The sequence below is a fragment of the Somniosus microcephalus genome, chromosome 2, assembly GCF_052327205.1.
Source record: "Somniosus microcephalus isolate GS21.2 chromosome 2, FLI_Smic_1.0, whole genome shotgun sequence".
Taxonomy (NCBI): domain Eukaryota; kingdom Metazoa; phylum Chordata; class Chondrichthyes; order Squaliformes; family Somniosidae; genus Somniosus; species Somniosus microcephalus.
Window position 1 is genome coordinate 8,236,461 of NC_140988.1, and position 17,140 is coordinate 8,253,600.

The 17,140-nt window shown below is 49.7% G+C and overlaps 1 protein-coding gene across 3 annotated transcripts in view; it reads left to right on the forward strand.

The window, feature by feature from the left end:
- stpg2 (sperm-tail PG-rich repeat containing 2) overlaps positions 1 to 17,140 on the forward strand; it is a 587,893-nt gene that overhangs the window by 131,130 nt on the left and 439,623 nt on the right. For all 3 annotated transcript variants that reach the window (XR_015080793.1, XM_086006436.1, XM_086006423.1), the window contains exons 9-10: positions 752 to 909; positions 15,475 to 15,561. Coding sequence is in view for 2 of the 3 variants with exons in the window: in XM_086006436.1 (XP_085862562.1) it covers positions 752 to 909; positions 15,475 to 15,561 (245 nt within the window). In the remaining variant the exon portion in view is untranslated. The remainder of the gene's footprint in view (positions 1 to 751; positions 910 to 15,474; positions 15,562 to 17,140) is intronic.

Sequence of the window (17,140 nt, forward strand, 5' to 3'; positions counted from 1 at the left end):
TTTTGAGTTCACAGGCGAGATGTATATATTGCAATCTCTCCTGTTTGTGAGATCAAAAAGGCAATCAGTTGATAGTTCACCAAATACGAATTCTAAGAAATGGTGTGAGCAAATCGGGTGTGTATTATATGACTAGTTGAATAGTAACTCTAGTTCACTCCTTGTACTTTGGTTAATTGGCTAGCTAGCGAATCTTGAAAGTGCCACTAACATGAGGGAAAAACCTTTTTACGCAGCGAGGGGTTGGGATTTGGAATGCGCAGCCTGATAGAGCGGCAGAGACAGATTCAATAGGAGCCTTCAAATGGGAATTGGATAAATACTTGAAGGAGAAAAAAATTGCCGGGATACGGGGAAAGAGCGGGGGAGTGGGACTAACTGGATTGCTCTTCGAAAGAGCCGGCGTAGACTCGATGGGCCGAATGGCCTCCTTCTGTGCTGTACTATTCCATGATTCTATGATTCTATAAGTGAGCTCTCACATGAAAGTATGTTATTTCAATTATACAAAAAACAAAAATGACATGGCTAGCTCACACTGCTTAAATCAGTATTGACGTCAGAGCCTTAATTATTGGCATCAACATGGACACTAGAAATAACTGGATGTTCTCATTGAGAACCATGGGTGGTGTTGGTGTGGTGGAGGGTATTTAACTTACCTTTCAGTTTAACTATATCTCTTGGGCAGCCTACAGGAATTTCTCAAGCATACACAGCATATAATGAAAAGTGTTTCTGATTTCGACAGGTCCGGGAACCTACAACGTCACTAACCACACTCTTGCTCGAGAAAGCCAGAGGAAAGCCTACTTTGAGAGCGCAATAAGAGGAGGATTTGGATCAACAGCTCCTCGTTTGTATTCCGTTGAAACGAAGCAACAGATGCCAGGCCCAGCTGATTATAAGGTATTGTCCCTGTAGAATAACATCTGTGAATTGAAACGCTCACTGGTAGTTTTTACAATTGGTCTAGGAGCGAAGATGCTTAAAAAATTATTGGTACTTTTTGGACAATGCCTTTCGTGCATTCAAATAAAAAAATGTACTCTCCACCTCAAATTAGGATTGAAAGAATTAATAGTGCTGTAATAATTCCGTTTTTTAATATAGGGGTGCACAAGTGTTCTTTAGTGTGTGCGCATTTTTATCCCTTTATGTTTTTATTCACCCCTTTCCTACATTACGACAGTGACTACACTTCAAAAAAAGTACTTCATTAGCTGTAAAGCACTTTGGGACGTCTGGTGGTCGTGAAAGGCGCTGTAGAAATGCAAGTCCTTCCTTCCTTCCTTCCTCCCTCCCTCCCTCCTTCCCTCCTGCCCTCCCTCCCTCCTGCCTTCATGACGGCCAGTTCAAAATGTTGGTGCACAGAGTGGGCTGCTTGCTTCACCAAGTGTGTGTTTGCATTTCAGACAATCTCTTTAAAATTAAAGACCATTACAAGCGCAGCATAACAGGCACTAATCCACAGAGCGTCAGGACGTGGGTTTACGCTTGTGATAGCGCACATGCTGAATTCGCAGCCTCCGTTACGTTAGCAGAAAGAGGTGTGGAGTGCATGCCAGGAGTGTCCCTAGGGGGTGAAGGGCAGTATAGAACGGGAAGGGTTAGGATAGTCACTGCTGTTCTTGTGGTCAGTTTTGAAGTGCTACTGACAAAGAATTGGGAACAGCTTGCCTTTTAGTTGATGATTCTACGTATTATGGGAAGACCAAAGTAAATAAGTGTGAAAATACCTTGAGAAAATGTAACTCAAAACTTGAAGTTGTCAAAACATCGATGACATAACCTTTAGCTATGTTGATTTTGCAGAGCCATTATTTTTTTATTCGTTCATGGGATGTGGGCATCGCTGGCAAGGCCAGCATTTATTGCCCATCCCTAATTGCCCCTCGAGAAGGTGGTGATGAGCCGCCTTCTTGAACCGCCGCAGTCCGTGTGGTGAAGGTGCTCCCACAGTGCTGTTAGGGAGGGAGTTCCAGGATTTTGACCCAGCGACGATGAAGGAACGGCCGATATATTTCCAAGTCAGGATGGTGTGTGACTCGGAGGGGAACTTGGAGGTGGTGGCGTTCCCATGCGCCTGCTGCCCTTGTCCTTCTAGGTGGAAGAGGTCGCGGGTTTGGGTGGAAGGATCTTTTCTGAAAAAGGGGTAATGAAAGAAAGAACTTGCATTTATATAGCGCCTTTCACCACCTCAGGACATCCCAAAGTACTTTACAACCAATTAAGTGCTTTTTGAAGTGCAGTCACTGTTGTAACGCTGCAACCAATTTGTACACAGCAAGCTCCCACAAACAGCAATGAGATAATGGCCAGATAATCTGTTTTTTTATATAGTGATGTTGGTTGAGGGATAAATGCTGGCCAGGACACCAGGTGAAATTGATTCTCTGTCATGGAATGTCTTGTCACTATTGGGATTCTTCAGGACTCCTTGAGACACTGCAGTCTTCATCTTGTTGCCTGTATTACGACCCTCTTGAATTCTGCTCCTGAACACGTTGCTGTTTTTACTTTGGATATCTCCAAAACCTTTGGCAAAGTCTGGCACCATGCATTTGTAAACATGTTGCCAACACGTGGCTTCCCACCAAAGCTATCTTCAAAGTTGTCTAGTGCCCGTTCGAATTATTCTGCCTGTACTGTAGTTGATGATTCGCCCTCCAACTCCTTTTCCATTAACTCGTGGGTTCGCTAGCCCTCTCTCACATTCTGTTCCCTCTTTACACCATTGAACTCTATTCTCCTCGCTATCCAATATACATTGGTTCATGACTCCATTCTGCATTCTTCACAGCCCTACAAACCGATAACGTTGGGAGTAATTTTGACTTTGGGGCGCTTGTATCAGACAGCAACGGAAGCGGCCTTCTTCCTCCCCACAAGCTGGCTCGCAGCAACCCGCTTCCCACAGTCTGGCACAATTGGTCGGGGTGCCTTCCTGCAGCATTCAAGTGATCCCAGAGGTGGAGAATTAGCTGGGGTGAGGTGAGCATCTCCCCACGGGTGAATGTCCCCCCTGCCAGAGATGCCCTTAATCAGCAAACATTGTCACATTAGGCTGGGTCGGTGCACTGTTCCTATACTGCCAAGACCTGGGACCAATTCCGCCCAGATTAAGGATGAAAGTCTTATTTGTCTGTCAGCTGCAAGGACCCTGGGTGAAATGAGTGACATGAATCAGTCATTCATGAAAGAAAGACTTATGAAATAATACTGAGCGGCCTATGGGTGGCGCTGTCCAGGGAGAGTATAAATACTCGGGCACGGGCCCAGCTTGCGCAGGGCATTCTTAACAGGAACTAGTGAAGGACACAATTAGACCTCCATGTTGTGAAACAGTTGATTAAAGCTTTGTTTAACGCTTAGACCAAGCGCCTAGTAGTTTTCTTACGTCAATGAGTTTGTAAAGTTTCAGCTTTGTTATAAGAACGTAAGAAATAGGAGCAGGAGTAGGACATATGGCCCCTCGAGCCTGCTCCGCCATTCAATGAGATCATGGCTGATCTTCTACATTAACTCTACTTTCCTACCCTATCACATATCCTTTAATTTCTTTAGTATCCAAAAGTCTATCGATCTCAGCCTTGAATATACTCAACCACTGAGTCTCCACAGCCCTCGGGTAGAGAATTCCAAAGATTCACCACCCCTCTGAGTGAAGAAGTTTCTCCTCATCTCGGTCCTAAATGAGACTATGCCTCCTAGTTCTAGACTCTCAAGCCAGGGGAAACATTAGCTTATACACATTAGTTGCTAATAGTTACAGGCTCACATCGGATAACTGTCCACAAAAGTTGAGTAATTTCACTCAGAGGCTGTAAGGATAGTTGGCGTTGAAAGGGGGAAGAATTCACACTGCCGAGGTGGGACGTGCCTTTCGGAGGTTGGGATTAAGGAGTTTGAACTCTGATCTCATTGCGTCTGTTTTGCTGGCGTAAAACAGGCAGAACGAGGGCCACTTTTGGGGGACCAACGTCCTGCGCCCCAAGGGCGTCTGAAAGATGTCCACTTTCCATCAGGGGTCACTGGATAATGATCATTAGAAACATAGAAACATAGAAGATAGGAGCAGGAGTAGGCCATTCGGCCCCTCGAGCCTGCTCCGCCATTTAATGAGATCATGGCTGATCATCCAAACTCAGTACCCTGTCCCTGCTTTCTCCCCATATCCCTTGATCCCTTTAGCCTTAAGAAATATCTCTAACTCCTTCTTGAATATATTTAATCAGTTGGCCTCAACTGCCTTGTGTGGTAGAGAATTCCACAGGTTCACCACTCTCTGGGTGAAGAAATTCCTCCTCATCTCAGTCCTAAATGGCTTACCCCTTATCCTTAGACTGTGACCCCTGGTTCTGGACTCCCCCGCCATCAGGAACATCCTTCCTGCATCTAGTCTGTCTATCCTGTTAGAATTTTATAAGTTTTATAAGTTTCAATCATGAACAGGATTGCTGGCTGACCTAGCCCAGGGGCACTGGGTCAGTTGTAAAGCCCTTGTCACCTCAGCTGAGTTCAGTTAACTCACCACAAACCCAGGAATCGAAGCACAGGCCCGTGAGGCGGACACATTGCACTGACCAACGGATGCACGGTCGTGAAAGATCCCGTGGCACTATTCAAAGAAAAGCAGAGAGTCATCCCAGAGTCCTGGCCAACATTCATCCCTTAAACTACACTAACAAAGCAGATTATTCCTCACAGCACTGTGGGAGCACCTTCACCACACGGACTGCAGCGGTTCAAGACAGGCAGCTCACCACCACCTTCTCAAGGGGCAATTAGGGATGGGCAATAAATAGCCGGCCTTGCCAGCGACGCCCACATCCCATGAATGAATAACTAAATAAAAAATCTGGTCGTTCATTCATTTGTTCTTGCTGTGTGCAAATTGGCTGCCGAGCTTACCTCTATAACTTGACCGCACCTCAAGTAGTCCATGACTGTAAAATGCTTTGAGACATCCTGAGGATATAAGGCGCTACATAAATGCAAGTTTCTTCTATGAGACTTTGAGCTCATTAAATATATTCAAGAAGGAGTTAGATATATTTCTTAAGGCTAAAGGGATCAAGGGATATGGGGAGAAAGCAGGGACAGGGTACTGAGTTTGGATGATCAGCCATGATCTCATTAAATGGCGGAGCAGGCTCGAGGGGCCGAATGGCCTACTCCTGCTCCTATCTTCTATGTTTCTATCTTTCTATTAGCTATCTGCAATCAATCGTTTTTTACAGAGTTGAGTTTTATGAAAGTGATAACTGATTTCCCTCAGATTTTTAACTGTAAGAATGTGAGATGTAAAATGCAATAATTGGCAAAAAAAAATGGAGCTATTAAATGCTTCAACTATGTTGATTTACTGCTAAATGAGATGACTGGAATATTAAGCGACTACAATGAAGGGACTATATTTTACCTTCCTTTACTATCAGGGAGTTGCATAAAGCAAATATGCCATCATGTTTTGGAGCGAATTAACGTATTTTGTGATGGACGCTTAAGACTCTATACAGTGACAATTCCAACTAACTGCTCATCAGATGCTTTAATATTTGCAAAAATAACTCCTAGATGTCTGATATTCTATAATGAACTACATGTTTTTTCACCTTCAGATATTTGAAAGCTATGTCAATTTGTAATGCAGTTTTTGTCAGTCTTGAATGAAAGACTTGTATTTCTATAATGCCTTTCACGACCTCTGGACGGCCCAAAGTGTTTTACAGCCAAGGAAGTACTTTTTTGAAGTGTAGTCACTGTTGCAGTGTAGGAAATGCGACAGCCAGTTTGCACACCGCAAGCTCCCACAAACAGCAATATGATAATGACCAGATCATCTGTTTTAGTGATGTTGGTTGAGGGATAAATATTGGCCAGGACACCGGAGAAAACTCCCCTGCTCATCTTCGAAATAGTGCCCTGGGATCTTTGACGTCCGCCTGAGAGCAGACGGGGCCTCGGTTTAACATCTCATCCAAAAGACGGCACCTCCAACAGTGCGGCGCTCCCTCAGTACTGCCCCTCTGACAGTGCGGTACTCCCTTAGTACTGCTCCTCCGACAGTGCGGCACTCCCTCAGTACTGCCCCTCCGACAGTGCAGGGCTCCCTCAGTACTGCCCCTCCGACAGTGCAACGCTCCCTCAGTACAGCCCCTCCGACAGTGCAGCGCTCCCTCAGTACTGCCCCTCCGACAGTGCAGCGCTCCCTCAGTACTGCCCCACCGACAGTGCAGCGCTCCCTCAGTGCTGCCCCACCGACAGTGCAGCGCTCCCTCAGTACTGCCCCTCCGACAGTGCAGCACTCCCTCAGTACTGACCCTCCGACAGTGCAGCACTCCCTCAGTACTGCCCCTGCGACAGTGCGGTGCTCCCTCAGTACTGCCCCTGCGACAGTACGGCGCTCCCTCAGTACTGCCCCTCCGACAGTGCAGCACTCCCTCAGTACTGCCCCTCCGACAGTGCAGCACTCCCTCAGTACTGCCCCTCCGACAGTGCAACGCTCCCTCAGTACTGCCCCTCCGACAGTGCGGCGCTCCCTCAGTACTGCCCCTCCGACAGTGCGGCGCTCCCTCTGTACTGCCCCTCCGACAGTGCGGCGCTCCCTCTGTACTGACCCTCCGACAGTGCAGCATTCCCTCAGTACTGCCCCTCCGACAGTGCAGCACTCCCTCAGTACTGCCCCTCCGACAGTGCAGCACTCCCTCAGTACTGCCCCTCCGACAGTGCAACGCTCCCTCAGTACTGCCCCTCCGACAGTGCGGCGCTTCCTCAGTACTGCCCCTCCGACAGTGCGGCGCTCCCTCAGTACTGCCCCTCCGACAGTGCGGCGCTCCCTCAGTACTGCCCCTCCGACAGTGCGGCACTCCCTCAGTACTGCCCCTCTGACAGTGCAGCACTCCCTCAGTACTGCCCCTCCGACAGTGCAACGCTCCCTCAGTACTGCCCCTCTGACAGTGCGGCGCTCCCTCTGTACTGACCCTCCGACAGTGCAACGCTCCCTCAGTACCTCCCCTCCGACAGTGCGGCGCTCCCTCAGTACTGCCCCTCCGACAGTGCAGCACTCCCTCAGTACTGCCCCTCCGACAGTGCAGCGCTCCCTCAGTACTGCCCCTCCGACAGTGCGGCGCTTCCTCAGTACTGCCCCTCCGACAGTGCGGCGCTTCCTCAGTACTGCCCCTCCGACAGTGCGGCGCTTCCTCAGTACTGCCACTCCGACAGTGCAGCGCTCCCTCAGTACTGCCCCTCCGACAGTGCGGCGCTCCCTCAGTATTGCCCCTCCGACAGTGCGGCGCTTCCTCAGTACTGCCCCTCCGACAGTGCAGCACTCCCTCAGTACTGCCCCTCCGACAGTGCGGCGCTCCCTCAGTACTGCCCCTCCGACAGTGCGGCGCTCCCTCAGTACTGCCCCTCCGACAGTGCAGCGCTTCCTCAGTACTGCCCCTCCGACAGTGCGGCGCTCCCTCGGTACTGCCCCTCCGACAGTGCAGCACTCCCTCGGTACTGCCCCTCCGACAGTGCGGCGCTCCCTCAGTACTGCTCCTCCGACAGTGCGGCGCTCCCTCAGTACTGCCCCTCCGACAGTGCAGCACTCCCTCAGTACTGCCCCTCCGACAGTGCGGCGCTCCCTCAGTACTGCCCCTCCGACAGTGCGGCGCTTCCTCAGTACTGCCCCTGCGACAGTGCAGCACTCCCTCAGTACTGCCCCTCCGACAGTGTGGCGCTCCCTCAGTACTGCCCCTCCGACAGTGCGGCGCTCCCTCAGTACTGCCCCTCCGACAGTGCAGCGCTCCCTCAGTACTGCCCCTCTGACAGTGCGGCGCTCCCTCAGTACTGCCCCTCCGACAATGCGGCGCTCCCTCAGTACTGCCCCTCCGACAGTGCGGCACTCCCTCAGTACTGCCCCTCCGACAGTGCAGCACTCCCTCAGTACTGCACTGGAGTGTCAGCCTAGATTTTTGCACTCAAGTCTCTGGAGTTGCGACTTGAACCCACAACCTTCTGACTCAGAGGCGAGAGAGACACCCACTGAGCCACGGCTGACACACAATGAATACGCAAGGCAACAGAACAACGTTCTGTGATGTGATTAGCCGAGGGCGCTGCTTTCGTGTGTCAGCCATTGCTGTTGGACAATTCAGGGCATCACCCATAATCTTCTTAAAGTTTTAATTCTTACCCTGGGTTGCAGAAATGAGGCCAGCGAGAGAGGGGATGGAATTTTTTGTTTTAGCACGGCTATTTATTTATTACTGATGGGCATCAAGTATGGATACCAGTGCCGCAGAACTTCTAGTGGAGCAAGTCAATTATTTCACTGGCTTGCCTTCATCAACCTAGAAATGAGCAATGTTTACGTAACGTGCCTTAGCAGATTTATATTTGTTCGCATCATTGAGACGTTGAACCAAAAAATGAGACACGATAATGTTTATTAAAAAAAAAGTGGTGGTTGGGGGGGTTGGTGGGGGGTTTGCTTGAGTGTTTCAGTGAAAAAACAGATTTGTGGATATGGAAGAATCAATGGCAGGACAGATGTGAGACAATATTTTAACCGACAATTAATGGCTGCAATTGACTGGTGGTTGATCTACGGCGCTCCTGTGGGAAAACTGATCAATGAACAAGAAGTACGCTGCAGTCAAAGAGGTAATGGTGCAATATGCCCTCCAAAAATTCTTGAAGATGTAGTGTTACTGCTATGGATCGGCACCAGCATTAAACACAAGATACTTTAGGCTAATGCACTTTTTATGGAAATAAAGTTATAATTCACTCGTAAGTGTCTTAATGCTGCATGGCGGAGAAAGTTATTGGTCATCATAATATTGATAAATGTGACCGGATGAAAACTGTGTCGGTTATTAAGCCCATTACGGAATGATGGAAATGTGATCTGCCTATATCAGTAACTACAGTTTACAGTACATGTCTACATAACCTCTATCCTGAGCAATGTTCCCAGCTGTCTGCCAGGGACCGACCGGCTTTTCCAATGTAAATTCTCGGGCGAATCTTTGAATGGGCCGCGCAGCCCGTCAAAGGGTCTGCGCACCCAAATTTAAAATTGGGGGAACATTGCTGCTTAGTAGCAAGAATTTTTTTTTCAAAATCGAAAGGGCTAAAAAATTGAGTAGCGCCCCATTTGGGGCGGTAACGTCGCCGGGGTGCTACTTTTAGCACCCCGGAAAAATTAGCGCCCCCGTGCCGGAACTTGAGGGGTTGCTACTGGAAGCGCCCCCCATCCCTCTTGGGGCGCTGCAAGTCAATATCGCGGCGCTACGTGCCGCGGTATTGCAGGCTTTCCTCCCCTTCTTAAAGGGAGGGCCTTGAGCAGCGCGACCCAGGGCCCAGCTGGGCCCCCAGGGAATCGTGAGAGCCGGCAAAAGAGCCCGGCACTCGAGAGAAGCAACAGAAATGGCCACCCCGCACCTCACCTTTAAATTGCGCCTCCCCGGCCGCAGTTAGGCCCCCTTGATCCTGTCGGACATAGAGTCTGGCGGTAAGTAAGGGGGCACTCCCGAAGATCGCGGCCGGGGAGCGAGCGGGGCACTGCGCATGATGATGATGACATCGCCGGTGGCGCAGCTACCGGTTAGCGCCGCCGCTAACCTCCCGCTGAATTTCGCAGGTGTAGGGGGTGGTGTGTGGTCAGCTTCACCTCTGACTCCTTTGAGCGGTTCGAATCGCTCCCACTCCCTTTTGTTCTAGACTTTGGACGTATTTAGGGGTCGTAATAAACTTGCAACAAACACCTAGGTTAGTCAAAAGAATTCAGATCTTTATTTTGAGACAGGAAAATATACAATACAATAAAACTTATAGGCCTAGAAATTCAGTGCCCTTAGCGCCGATTTTGCGGCGCTAGAGGGCCTAGCGCTGCAATTGGCGCCGTTTCCTAAATTGCCTGGGGCCCTTCCGCCGCGGTAGACCGGTAGCGCTGCGCCGGCACCGATGACGTCATCGGTGTGCGCAGCGTCCCGGTTGCCGTGGTAACCCGGCCCCAAGCCGAAATTCAGTTGCGGCCGCCTCGCCAGCGGCAGCCGCAACTAAGACTCCGGCAAACGAGTGCTGCCGGAGTCTGCGCCGGCGCTTTAAGGAGGCGTGGCGGCCGGCCGCTTTCCCGCCGGCCGCCTGCCCGCAACTCCCTCCCCGGACTTCTCCCCCCCCCCCCCCCCCCCCCGCGGAACAGATGCAAGCCCGGCACTTGTCCGAGGTGCCGGGCTCATTTTTGCAGAGATTTGCGCGGGCCGCGGCCGGGTGCAGGCAGCTCCTCCTTAACGGAAGGAGGAGGCCTGCACTTCCCCAGCCTGCCGCACCGCATCGGGCGCCGCAGCGCCGGAACAGCGCCGCAATGGGGCAGGTAGCGCCCATTGGGAGGCGCTGAAACCCTCCAGTAGCGCCGGCAGCCGTTTGGGCGCGGCGCTACTGAATTTTTGGCGCGCGCAGGGGGATTAGCGCCGGCACTAACTTCCGGCGCTAAAGCCCTGGCTGCGCCAAAACCCAATTTCTAGGCCATACTCTAAAAGGGTAGGGAACACATGGAATAAGCGAGGGAGAATTACAATGTACAAAATCCCTTACCCTCCCAACCCCAATACACTAGCTAGGCTGGAATCCAGAGGACCAGGAAATGCTCACCAAAATGACTATCTTGACAGACTGTAGAGGTTCATGATTTTGGGGTTCTCTTTTAGTTGTAGCGGTTGGGGCCTGCCGTACCTCGGACGTGGTAGAAGACTACGCCTGCGTTGGGTCTTCAGTTGGGTTTGGTCTGCAGATGCGGTTAGTTGCACTGTTGGATCTATCGGGTAAGTACCCAATTTTCTTTGGTTAGGGCTAGTTTTACTGTCTTTTATGTCCAAATCTTACCCAGGGGTAAGTCAGACTAGCCTGTAGAGTGAAAACAAGCCTTTGGTTCGTGAGTTTTTCGGCGGTTGGTTCCTTGTTGGTCGCGGTGGCCCAATATTACCTGGTTGGTGGTAATATTGGCTGGTGTTGGTTTCTGTAGGCCTTTGGTTGCTGCGATCTCTGTTTCTTCTTTCTTCCTTCAAGTCTCTGATGATGATCTCTCTCTTGAGCTGGTTGGCTGTACTTGAACTCAGATTGGCTGTCCGTTTGAACTGTCTCACTGTCTCGCTGTTGTCTCAACTGTACTGCTGAACTGAAAAGGCAGGCCTCAATTATATTAATTTGGGGCCTGGCTTATCTGACCACCAAATCTCAGTTTCCTTTGTTAAATTTGGCGGGCTCGTTATTTTTAATGCCCTTTAAAACTTTAACGAGCTTCGGGGATGGCCCATCCAAAACTTAACGAGTTTAGGGGATGGCTCACCCAAACTTAATCGGCTTTTAACTGGTTTTGGGATTGCCTTGAAACCAATTTAAAATGGAAAACGTTTGTCAATCTTTTTAATTGACTTTGGACTATGGTTTGTTTATGGTGACCTGTAGGGCTGATGTTCTTTCTTTTGTATGGCTGGGGACATGTCCTGTTTACTCAATACCTGGCTTGGCGGGAAAACAGGCTCCATTGTCCTCATGTAAAACTGGGGCGGCCCTGGACATTCCTCAGACAGTCCAATATCCAAACCTCAGGGGCCCACCCCGCTGTTCCAGCCTTTTGCAAGCCTGAACATGTCTTTTAAAACCAGCCAAATCTTCCTGGGATTTTATTTTAAATCCCTTTTGCCCAATAACCTTGAAAACAGTCCAAAAATCTCTTCCTTAAATTAAACTCTTTGAAATCCTTCTGTTTGGCCCAACCACACCTTTATCCTTTTTGCAGATTCCTTCTGTAATGTTCCCAAAATCATTTAAAAATGACTTTCCTTCTGTTCTGGGGTTGTGCAGAAATTTTCGAACCTTACACGGGAGGCGTGGGCGGCGCCGCACCCGGGTGCTAGTTGCTTTGCGCCCTCTTAGGGCGCTAACGGGAGGCGCAAAGCAACCCAATTTCCCCCCAAAATACCTTCGGCTTAATGAAAGTTTATTTTTCCCCTCAGTGGAAGTGTAAAGCATTAAGCGCTACACTAAGGGGTCTGTGGCAGCATTTGGTAGGGTTACTGTAATCGCGGATCATTGGGAGCGGGGTCCTGGGATTCAGGAGGATGGAGGGTTTGGGGGGGGGGGCTGTCTGGCAGTGATGGGGGCAGTTTTTTCTCATTCTTGGGGTGTTGGTAACACTGGCAAGGCCACATTTATTGCCCAACCCCACTTGCTGTAAAGCTAAGTGGCTTGTTATGCCCATTTGAGAGAGCATTAAAAGTCAACCACATTGTGTGAAACTAGAGTCATAGGGGGCGATTTTCCCAGTGGAGACGAGATGGAGGCGGGTTTCAGTTTGGGTGGGTTTGAAACTCGCCTCCACTGATAGGTTTAAAAAATTTGCAATTTTCCCATGATTGGCCACTTGATTTCAGAGGTGTGGGATGCCCTTGCTCAATTAGTGTTTTGGGACTGAAACTCGCCTCTGTTGACAGCACTTTTCCAGTCTGAGTTTATGGCTTCTTGCTCCCTTGGCTCATTCCACAGAATTTCTGCGTCTCCTGCACCACCTCCAACATCTTTTGAGAAACCGTTATGTCCAATTCCAAGGCAAGGGCCTACCCGAGGCTCTCGAATGAGGCGCTGCAAATGTTATTGGAGGGGGTGACAGCTAGCAGGGAGGTGCTCTTCCATGCATCTCGGAGGAAGAGGCCTCCCAAAGAAACCAAGGCTGCGTGGGTACAGCTGGCAAGGGATATAACCTCCAGATCTGTGTGCAGATTGGGAGACTGTTTCTGTGTATTGATGAAATGCCAACCCTGTTGGAAAGCATTAAAATGATTTGAAGCCAAAATGTTGGCATTATGGCATCTGTTCTTTCACCTTAGGCAGCTCCACATTGCGGGCACCGTCCCACTTGCGTTGTCAGGTTGGTAGCCTGAGTGAAAGGAGGCCAGAGAGTCATGTCCATTGTCAATGATGTCCTAGGATGGAGCCAAGGACATGTGCCAACTTGGGCAACCTATGCAAATCTGGCCATGATAAGTTCATCCCTTGCATCCCGGGCAGCCATGTGCTCACGTGCTGCCACTGCCACTGGTCGATACACCGGCGCTCTGACTTCCTCCTGCTCCTCCTCCTCCAGATCCTCCTCCTCCTCCTCATCCTCATCTGTGGTCCATGCAGAAAGAAAACAAATGGTTCCCATGCTGCTTGTAGATGCCTCCTTTGGGGAAGCACTTATTGCAAGCGGGGAGAGGGTCTTCCAAGGAGGTCCCACAGTTGATGGAGTCAAGCTGCAGCACCTCCGACTTCGGAAGGCCTTCTAAAAGTGCTCAGAGACCTTTTAAAACTAAGGTCTGGCACCTGCCAGTAATCCTTGCTGCAATAAACAATGTCTTGTTAGACCTGCAGCAGTGAGGAGTCCACCCACGAGTCAACCCGCCAGGTTTACCTGGTGTGGTTTAGGAGGTGCGTGGATCACACCAAAAAGCTGGAAAAATCACGAGGGCTTCTCAAAATAGGCTTAGAGAGGCCCTTAACAAGCATTTAAGGATCTTTAATAGCGCCATGGCCAGCTGGAGGCGGGAGCGTTTCCCGACCTCCAAAACCGGCACCGACAAAATTCCGCGGAGGCGGGTTCCAAACCCAAACCCGCCTTTCCCGTCTCCAAACCCGCCTCCTCCGACGTCAGAAAATCACCCCCATAGAATCATAGAAATTTACGGCACAGAATGAGGCCATTCGCGTCATGTGTAGACCAGACTGGGTAGAGGTGGCAGGTTCCCTTCCCTGAAGGACATTAGCGAATGTTAGGTTTTTACCAATGGTCACTCCCGTTCCGCCCCCTCCCTCCTGTTACTAGCCCACAGTTTAGTAGATTTATTTGATTCAGTTTCATGACTTGAAATCAATTTCCCGGTCACCAGCCAGTTCCTGCCTTTAAGTTCCTGCCTTAAAGCGCTAAGTACACTTTCAGTGAGTTTGCTGATTTATAAGGGCTGGTTTTCCTGGCTTCCCCCCTGACTGGGTGCTGGACAGGTGTAGCGTGCCTGATGTGCCCTGGACCGGTCAAGCTATGTCTGAATGTGATGGGCTGGCCCACTGAATGGAGCCTGGTCATACTGCCAGTGCAGGCCTCCCCCCCGACCTTGTGTTGCATTGGGAACAGCAGCCAAGAGGTTGTCAAGCCTGCCACTCATAACTGACCTTTGGAACGGAAGTTCCTTGACCGCTGGAGTGCGTCCCTTTAAGTAGCGCGCTGCCAGCCGGCTGGTCCATGCCTCCACTCCTTGGCGCTGTCAGCGCGAGGCGGTAAGGCAGGGGGCGCTACTGAAGTTTGCAGATCGGGCGCCCAGCGAGCGTTGCACACTCACTGACGTCACGACCTGCATGGCGAAAGGGACCGAGGCGCTAACTGTTATCGCCGGTGCTACGGGGCCGGCAAATTTGCCGTGCAGCGCGGGATTTTCCCCGCCGTGGCGCTACTGTCTGAGTGCCCCGGCCAGGTGCTAACTGGGGGTGCTAGCCTTCTGAATTCCGCCCCTATAGAATCATAGAATATTACGGCATAGAAAGAGGCCATTTGGCCCATCAAGTCTGCGCTGGCTCTTTCGAAGAGCAATCCAGTTAGTCCCACTCCCCCGCTCTTTCCCCATAACCCTGCAATTTTTTCTCAAAGTATTTATCCAATTCCCTTTTGAATGCTAATATTGACTCTGCATCCATCACCCTATCAGGCAGCGCATTCCAGATCCTAACCACTTGTGTAAAATTTTTTTTCCCTCTGGTTCTTTTCGCAATCACCTTAAATCTGTGCCCTCTCGTTCTCGACCCTTCAGCCACTGCAAACAGTTTCTCTTTATTTATATTTTTATCCGCTTATGGGATGTGGGCGTCGCTGGCAAGCCCAGCATTTATTGCCCATCCCTAGTTGCCCTTGAGCAGGTGGTGGTGAGCCGCCTTCTTGAACCGCTGCAGTCCATGCTGTTAGGGAGGGAGTTCCAGGATTTTGACCCAGTGACGATGACGGAACGGCCAATATATTTCCAAGTCAGGATGGTGTGTGACTTGGAGGGGAACTTGGAGGTGGTGGTGTTCCCATGCGCCTGCTGCCCTTGTTCTTCTAGGTGGAAGAGGTCGCGGGTTTGGGATGTGCTGCTGAAGAAGTCTTGGTGAGTTGCTGCAGTGCATCTTGTAGATGGTACACACTGCAGCCACGGTACGCCGGTGGTGGAGGGAGCCAATCAAACAGGCTGCTTTACTCTGTCTAATCCCTTCATGATTTTGAACACCTCTATCAAATCTTTTAGCCTTCTCTGCTCCAAGGAGAACAACCCCAGCTTCTTCTGCGTTCATAATAACATGAGGAAAGTGACTTAACGCAATGCCACCGACTGTCCACTGTCGGGCACCTAAATGACTGAATTTAACAATGTATGCAGAAAGGAGTTTTTAAAAATGTTTCTACCCCTCCCGCAGATTAAGGAAAAAAAGAACAATTATTACAGAAAACAAACTTCATCATTTGCCTCGATGACGGAAAGAATTCCTGTTACCGGACCCCAGGTAAGAAGACCTTCTAACACCGTCACTGTGTTTACTGGCAAAAGCCGTTGCTTGCGAAAGGTTTTTCAGTCTCTTCGTTTCAAAGTCTGTACCTAAATCACAGGGCTCTAATCTGCGATTGTCACACAAAGAAAATGCCACCCAGGTTTCTGCTGGAGTTAATCCATTTTGGCTCTTTCAAACAAAAAATGATCAGACAAGTTAAAATAATATTAGCATCGAGTCATAAGTAGTTTGTCATGGGTTGCAGCGAGTCAAGGAATCACTTGGAAACAGTCTTCAGAAGCTAGCTGAAAATGATGGGTGCACTGGCAGCCGAAATGATGGCTAAATGGATGAATAATGGATTCATACCTTGTTGGACTCAATAGAGAAGCTGATTAAAATGATTTTACGGTGTGTGGTGAAGTATAAATACCATCATGTCCTTGCATTAATAGTTTAACACATATCAAGTATTTTACAAAGTGGACACACAATTATTAATCTAAACCTAAAGCTAACCAGATTTGCACGGGAAAGAAAATTGGCCTCATTTACCTGCAGGTGCTCGAGTGTGCATTTGCACTACAGTAGTGCGAGGCGGTTTTACTGTGCACCAGCGCTGCAGTTGCAGCCTAAACTTGGAGTCAACAGACAACCTCATATCAGAGGGGGGGTTCGACCACTTTGCACCCACAGAGTGACAACTCAGTGAACAAACCGCACAGTGGTTCAAGTGGAATTTGTTGAGAAGTATGATGTTAGGATTGACACCTTTTGCACGACTCATAGAAACATAGAACATAGGAGCAGGAGTAGGCCATTCGGCCCCTCGAGCCTGTTCCGCCATTTAATGAGATCATGGCTGATCATCCAAATTCAGTACGGTCCCTGCTTTCTCCCCATATCCCTTGATGCTTTAGCCTTGAGAAATATATCTGACTCCTTCTTGAATATATTTAATGAATTGGCCTCAACTGCCTTCTGTGGTAGAGAATTCCACAGGTTCACCACCCTCTGAGTGAAGAAATTCCTCCTCATCTCTGTCCTAAATGGCTTACCCCTTATCCTTAGACTGTGACCCCTGGTTCTGGACTCCCCCGCCATCGGGAACATCCTTCCTGCATCTAGTCTGTCTAGTCCTGTTAGAATTTTATAAGTTTCAATGAGACTCAAAACCAAAGAATAGAAAGAAAGACTTGCATTTCTATAGCGCCTTTCACGACCTCAGGACGTCCCAAAGCGCTTTACAGCCAATTAAGTACTTTTTGAAGAGTAGTCACTGTTGTAATGTAGGAAACGCAGCAGCCAATTTGCACACAGCAAGCTCCCACAAACAGCAATGTGATAATGACCAGATCATCTGTTTTTAGTGATGTTGGTTGAGGGATAAATATCGGGCCCAGGACACCGGGGAGAACTCTTCTTGGAAATAGTGGCCACGAGATTATTAACATCCACCTGAGAGAGCAGACGGGGCCTCGGTTTAACATCTCATCTGAAAGACGGCACCTCCGACAGTGCAGCACACCCTCAGCACTCCACTGGGAGTGTCAGCCTAGATTTTTGTGCTCAAGTCTCTGAAGTGGGACTTGAG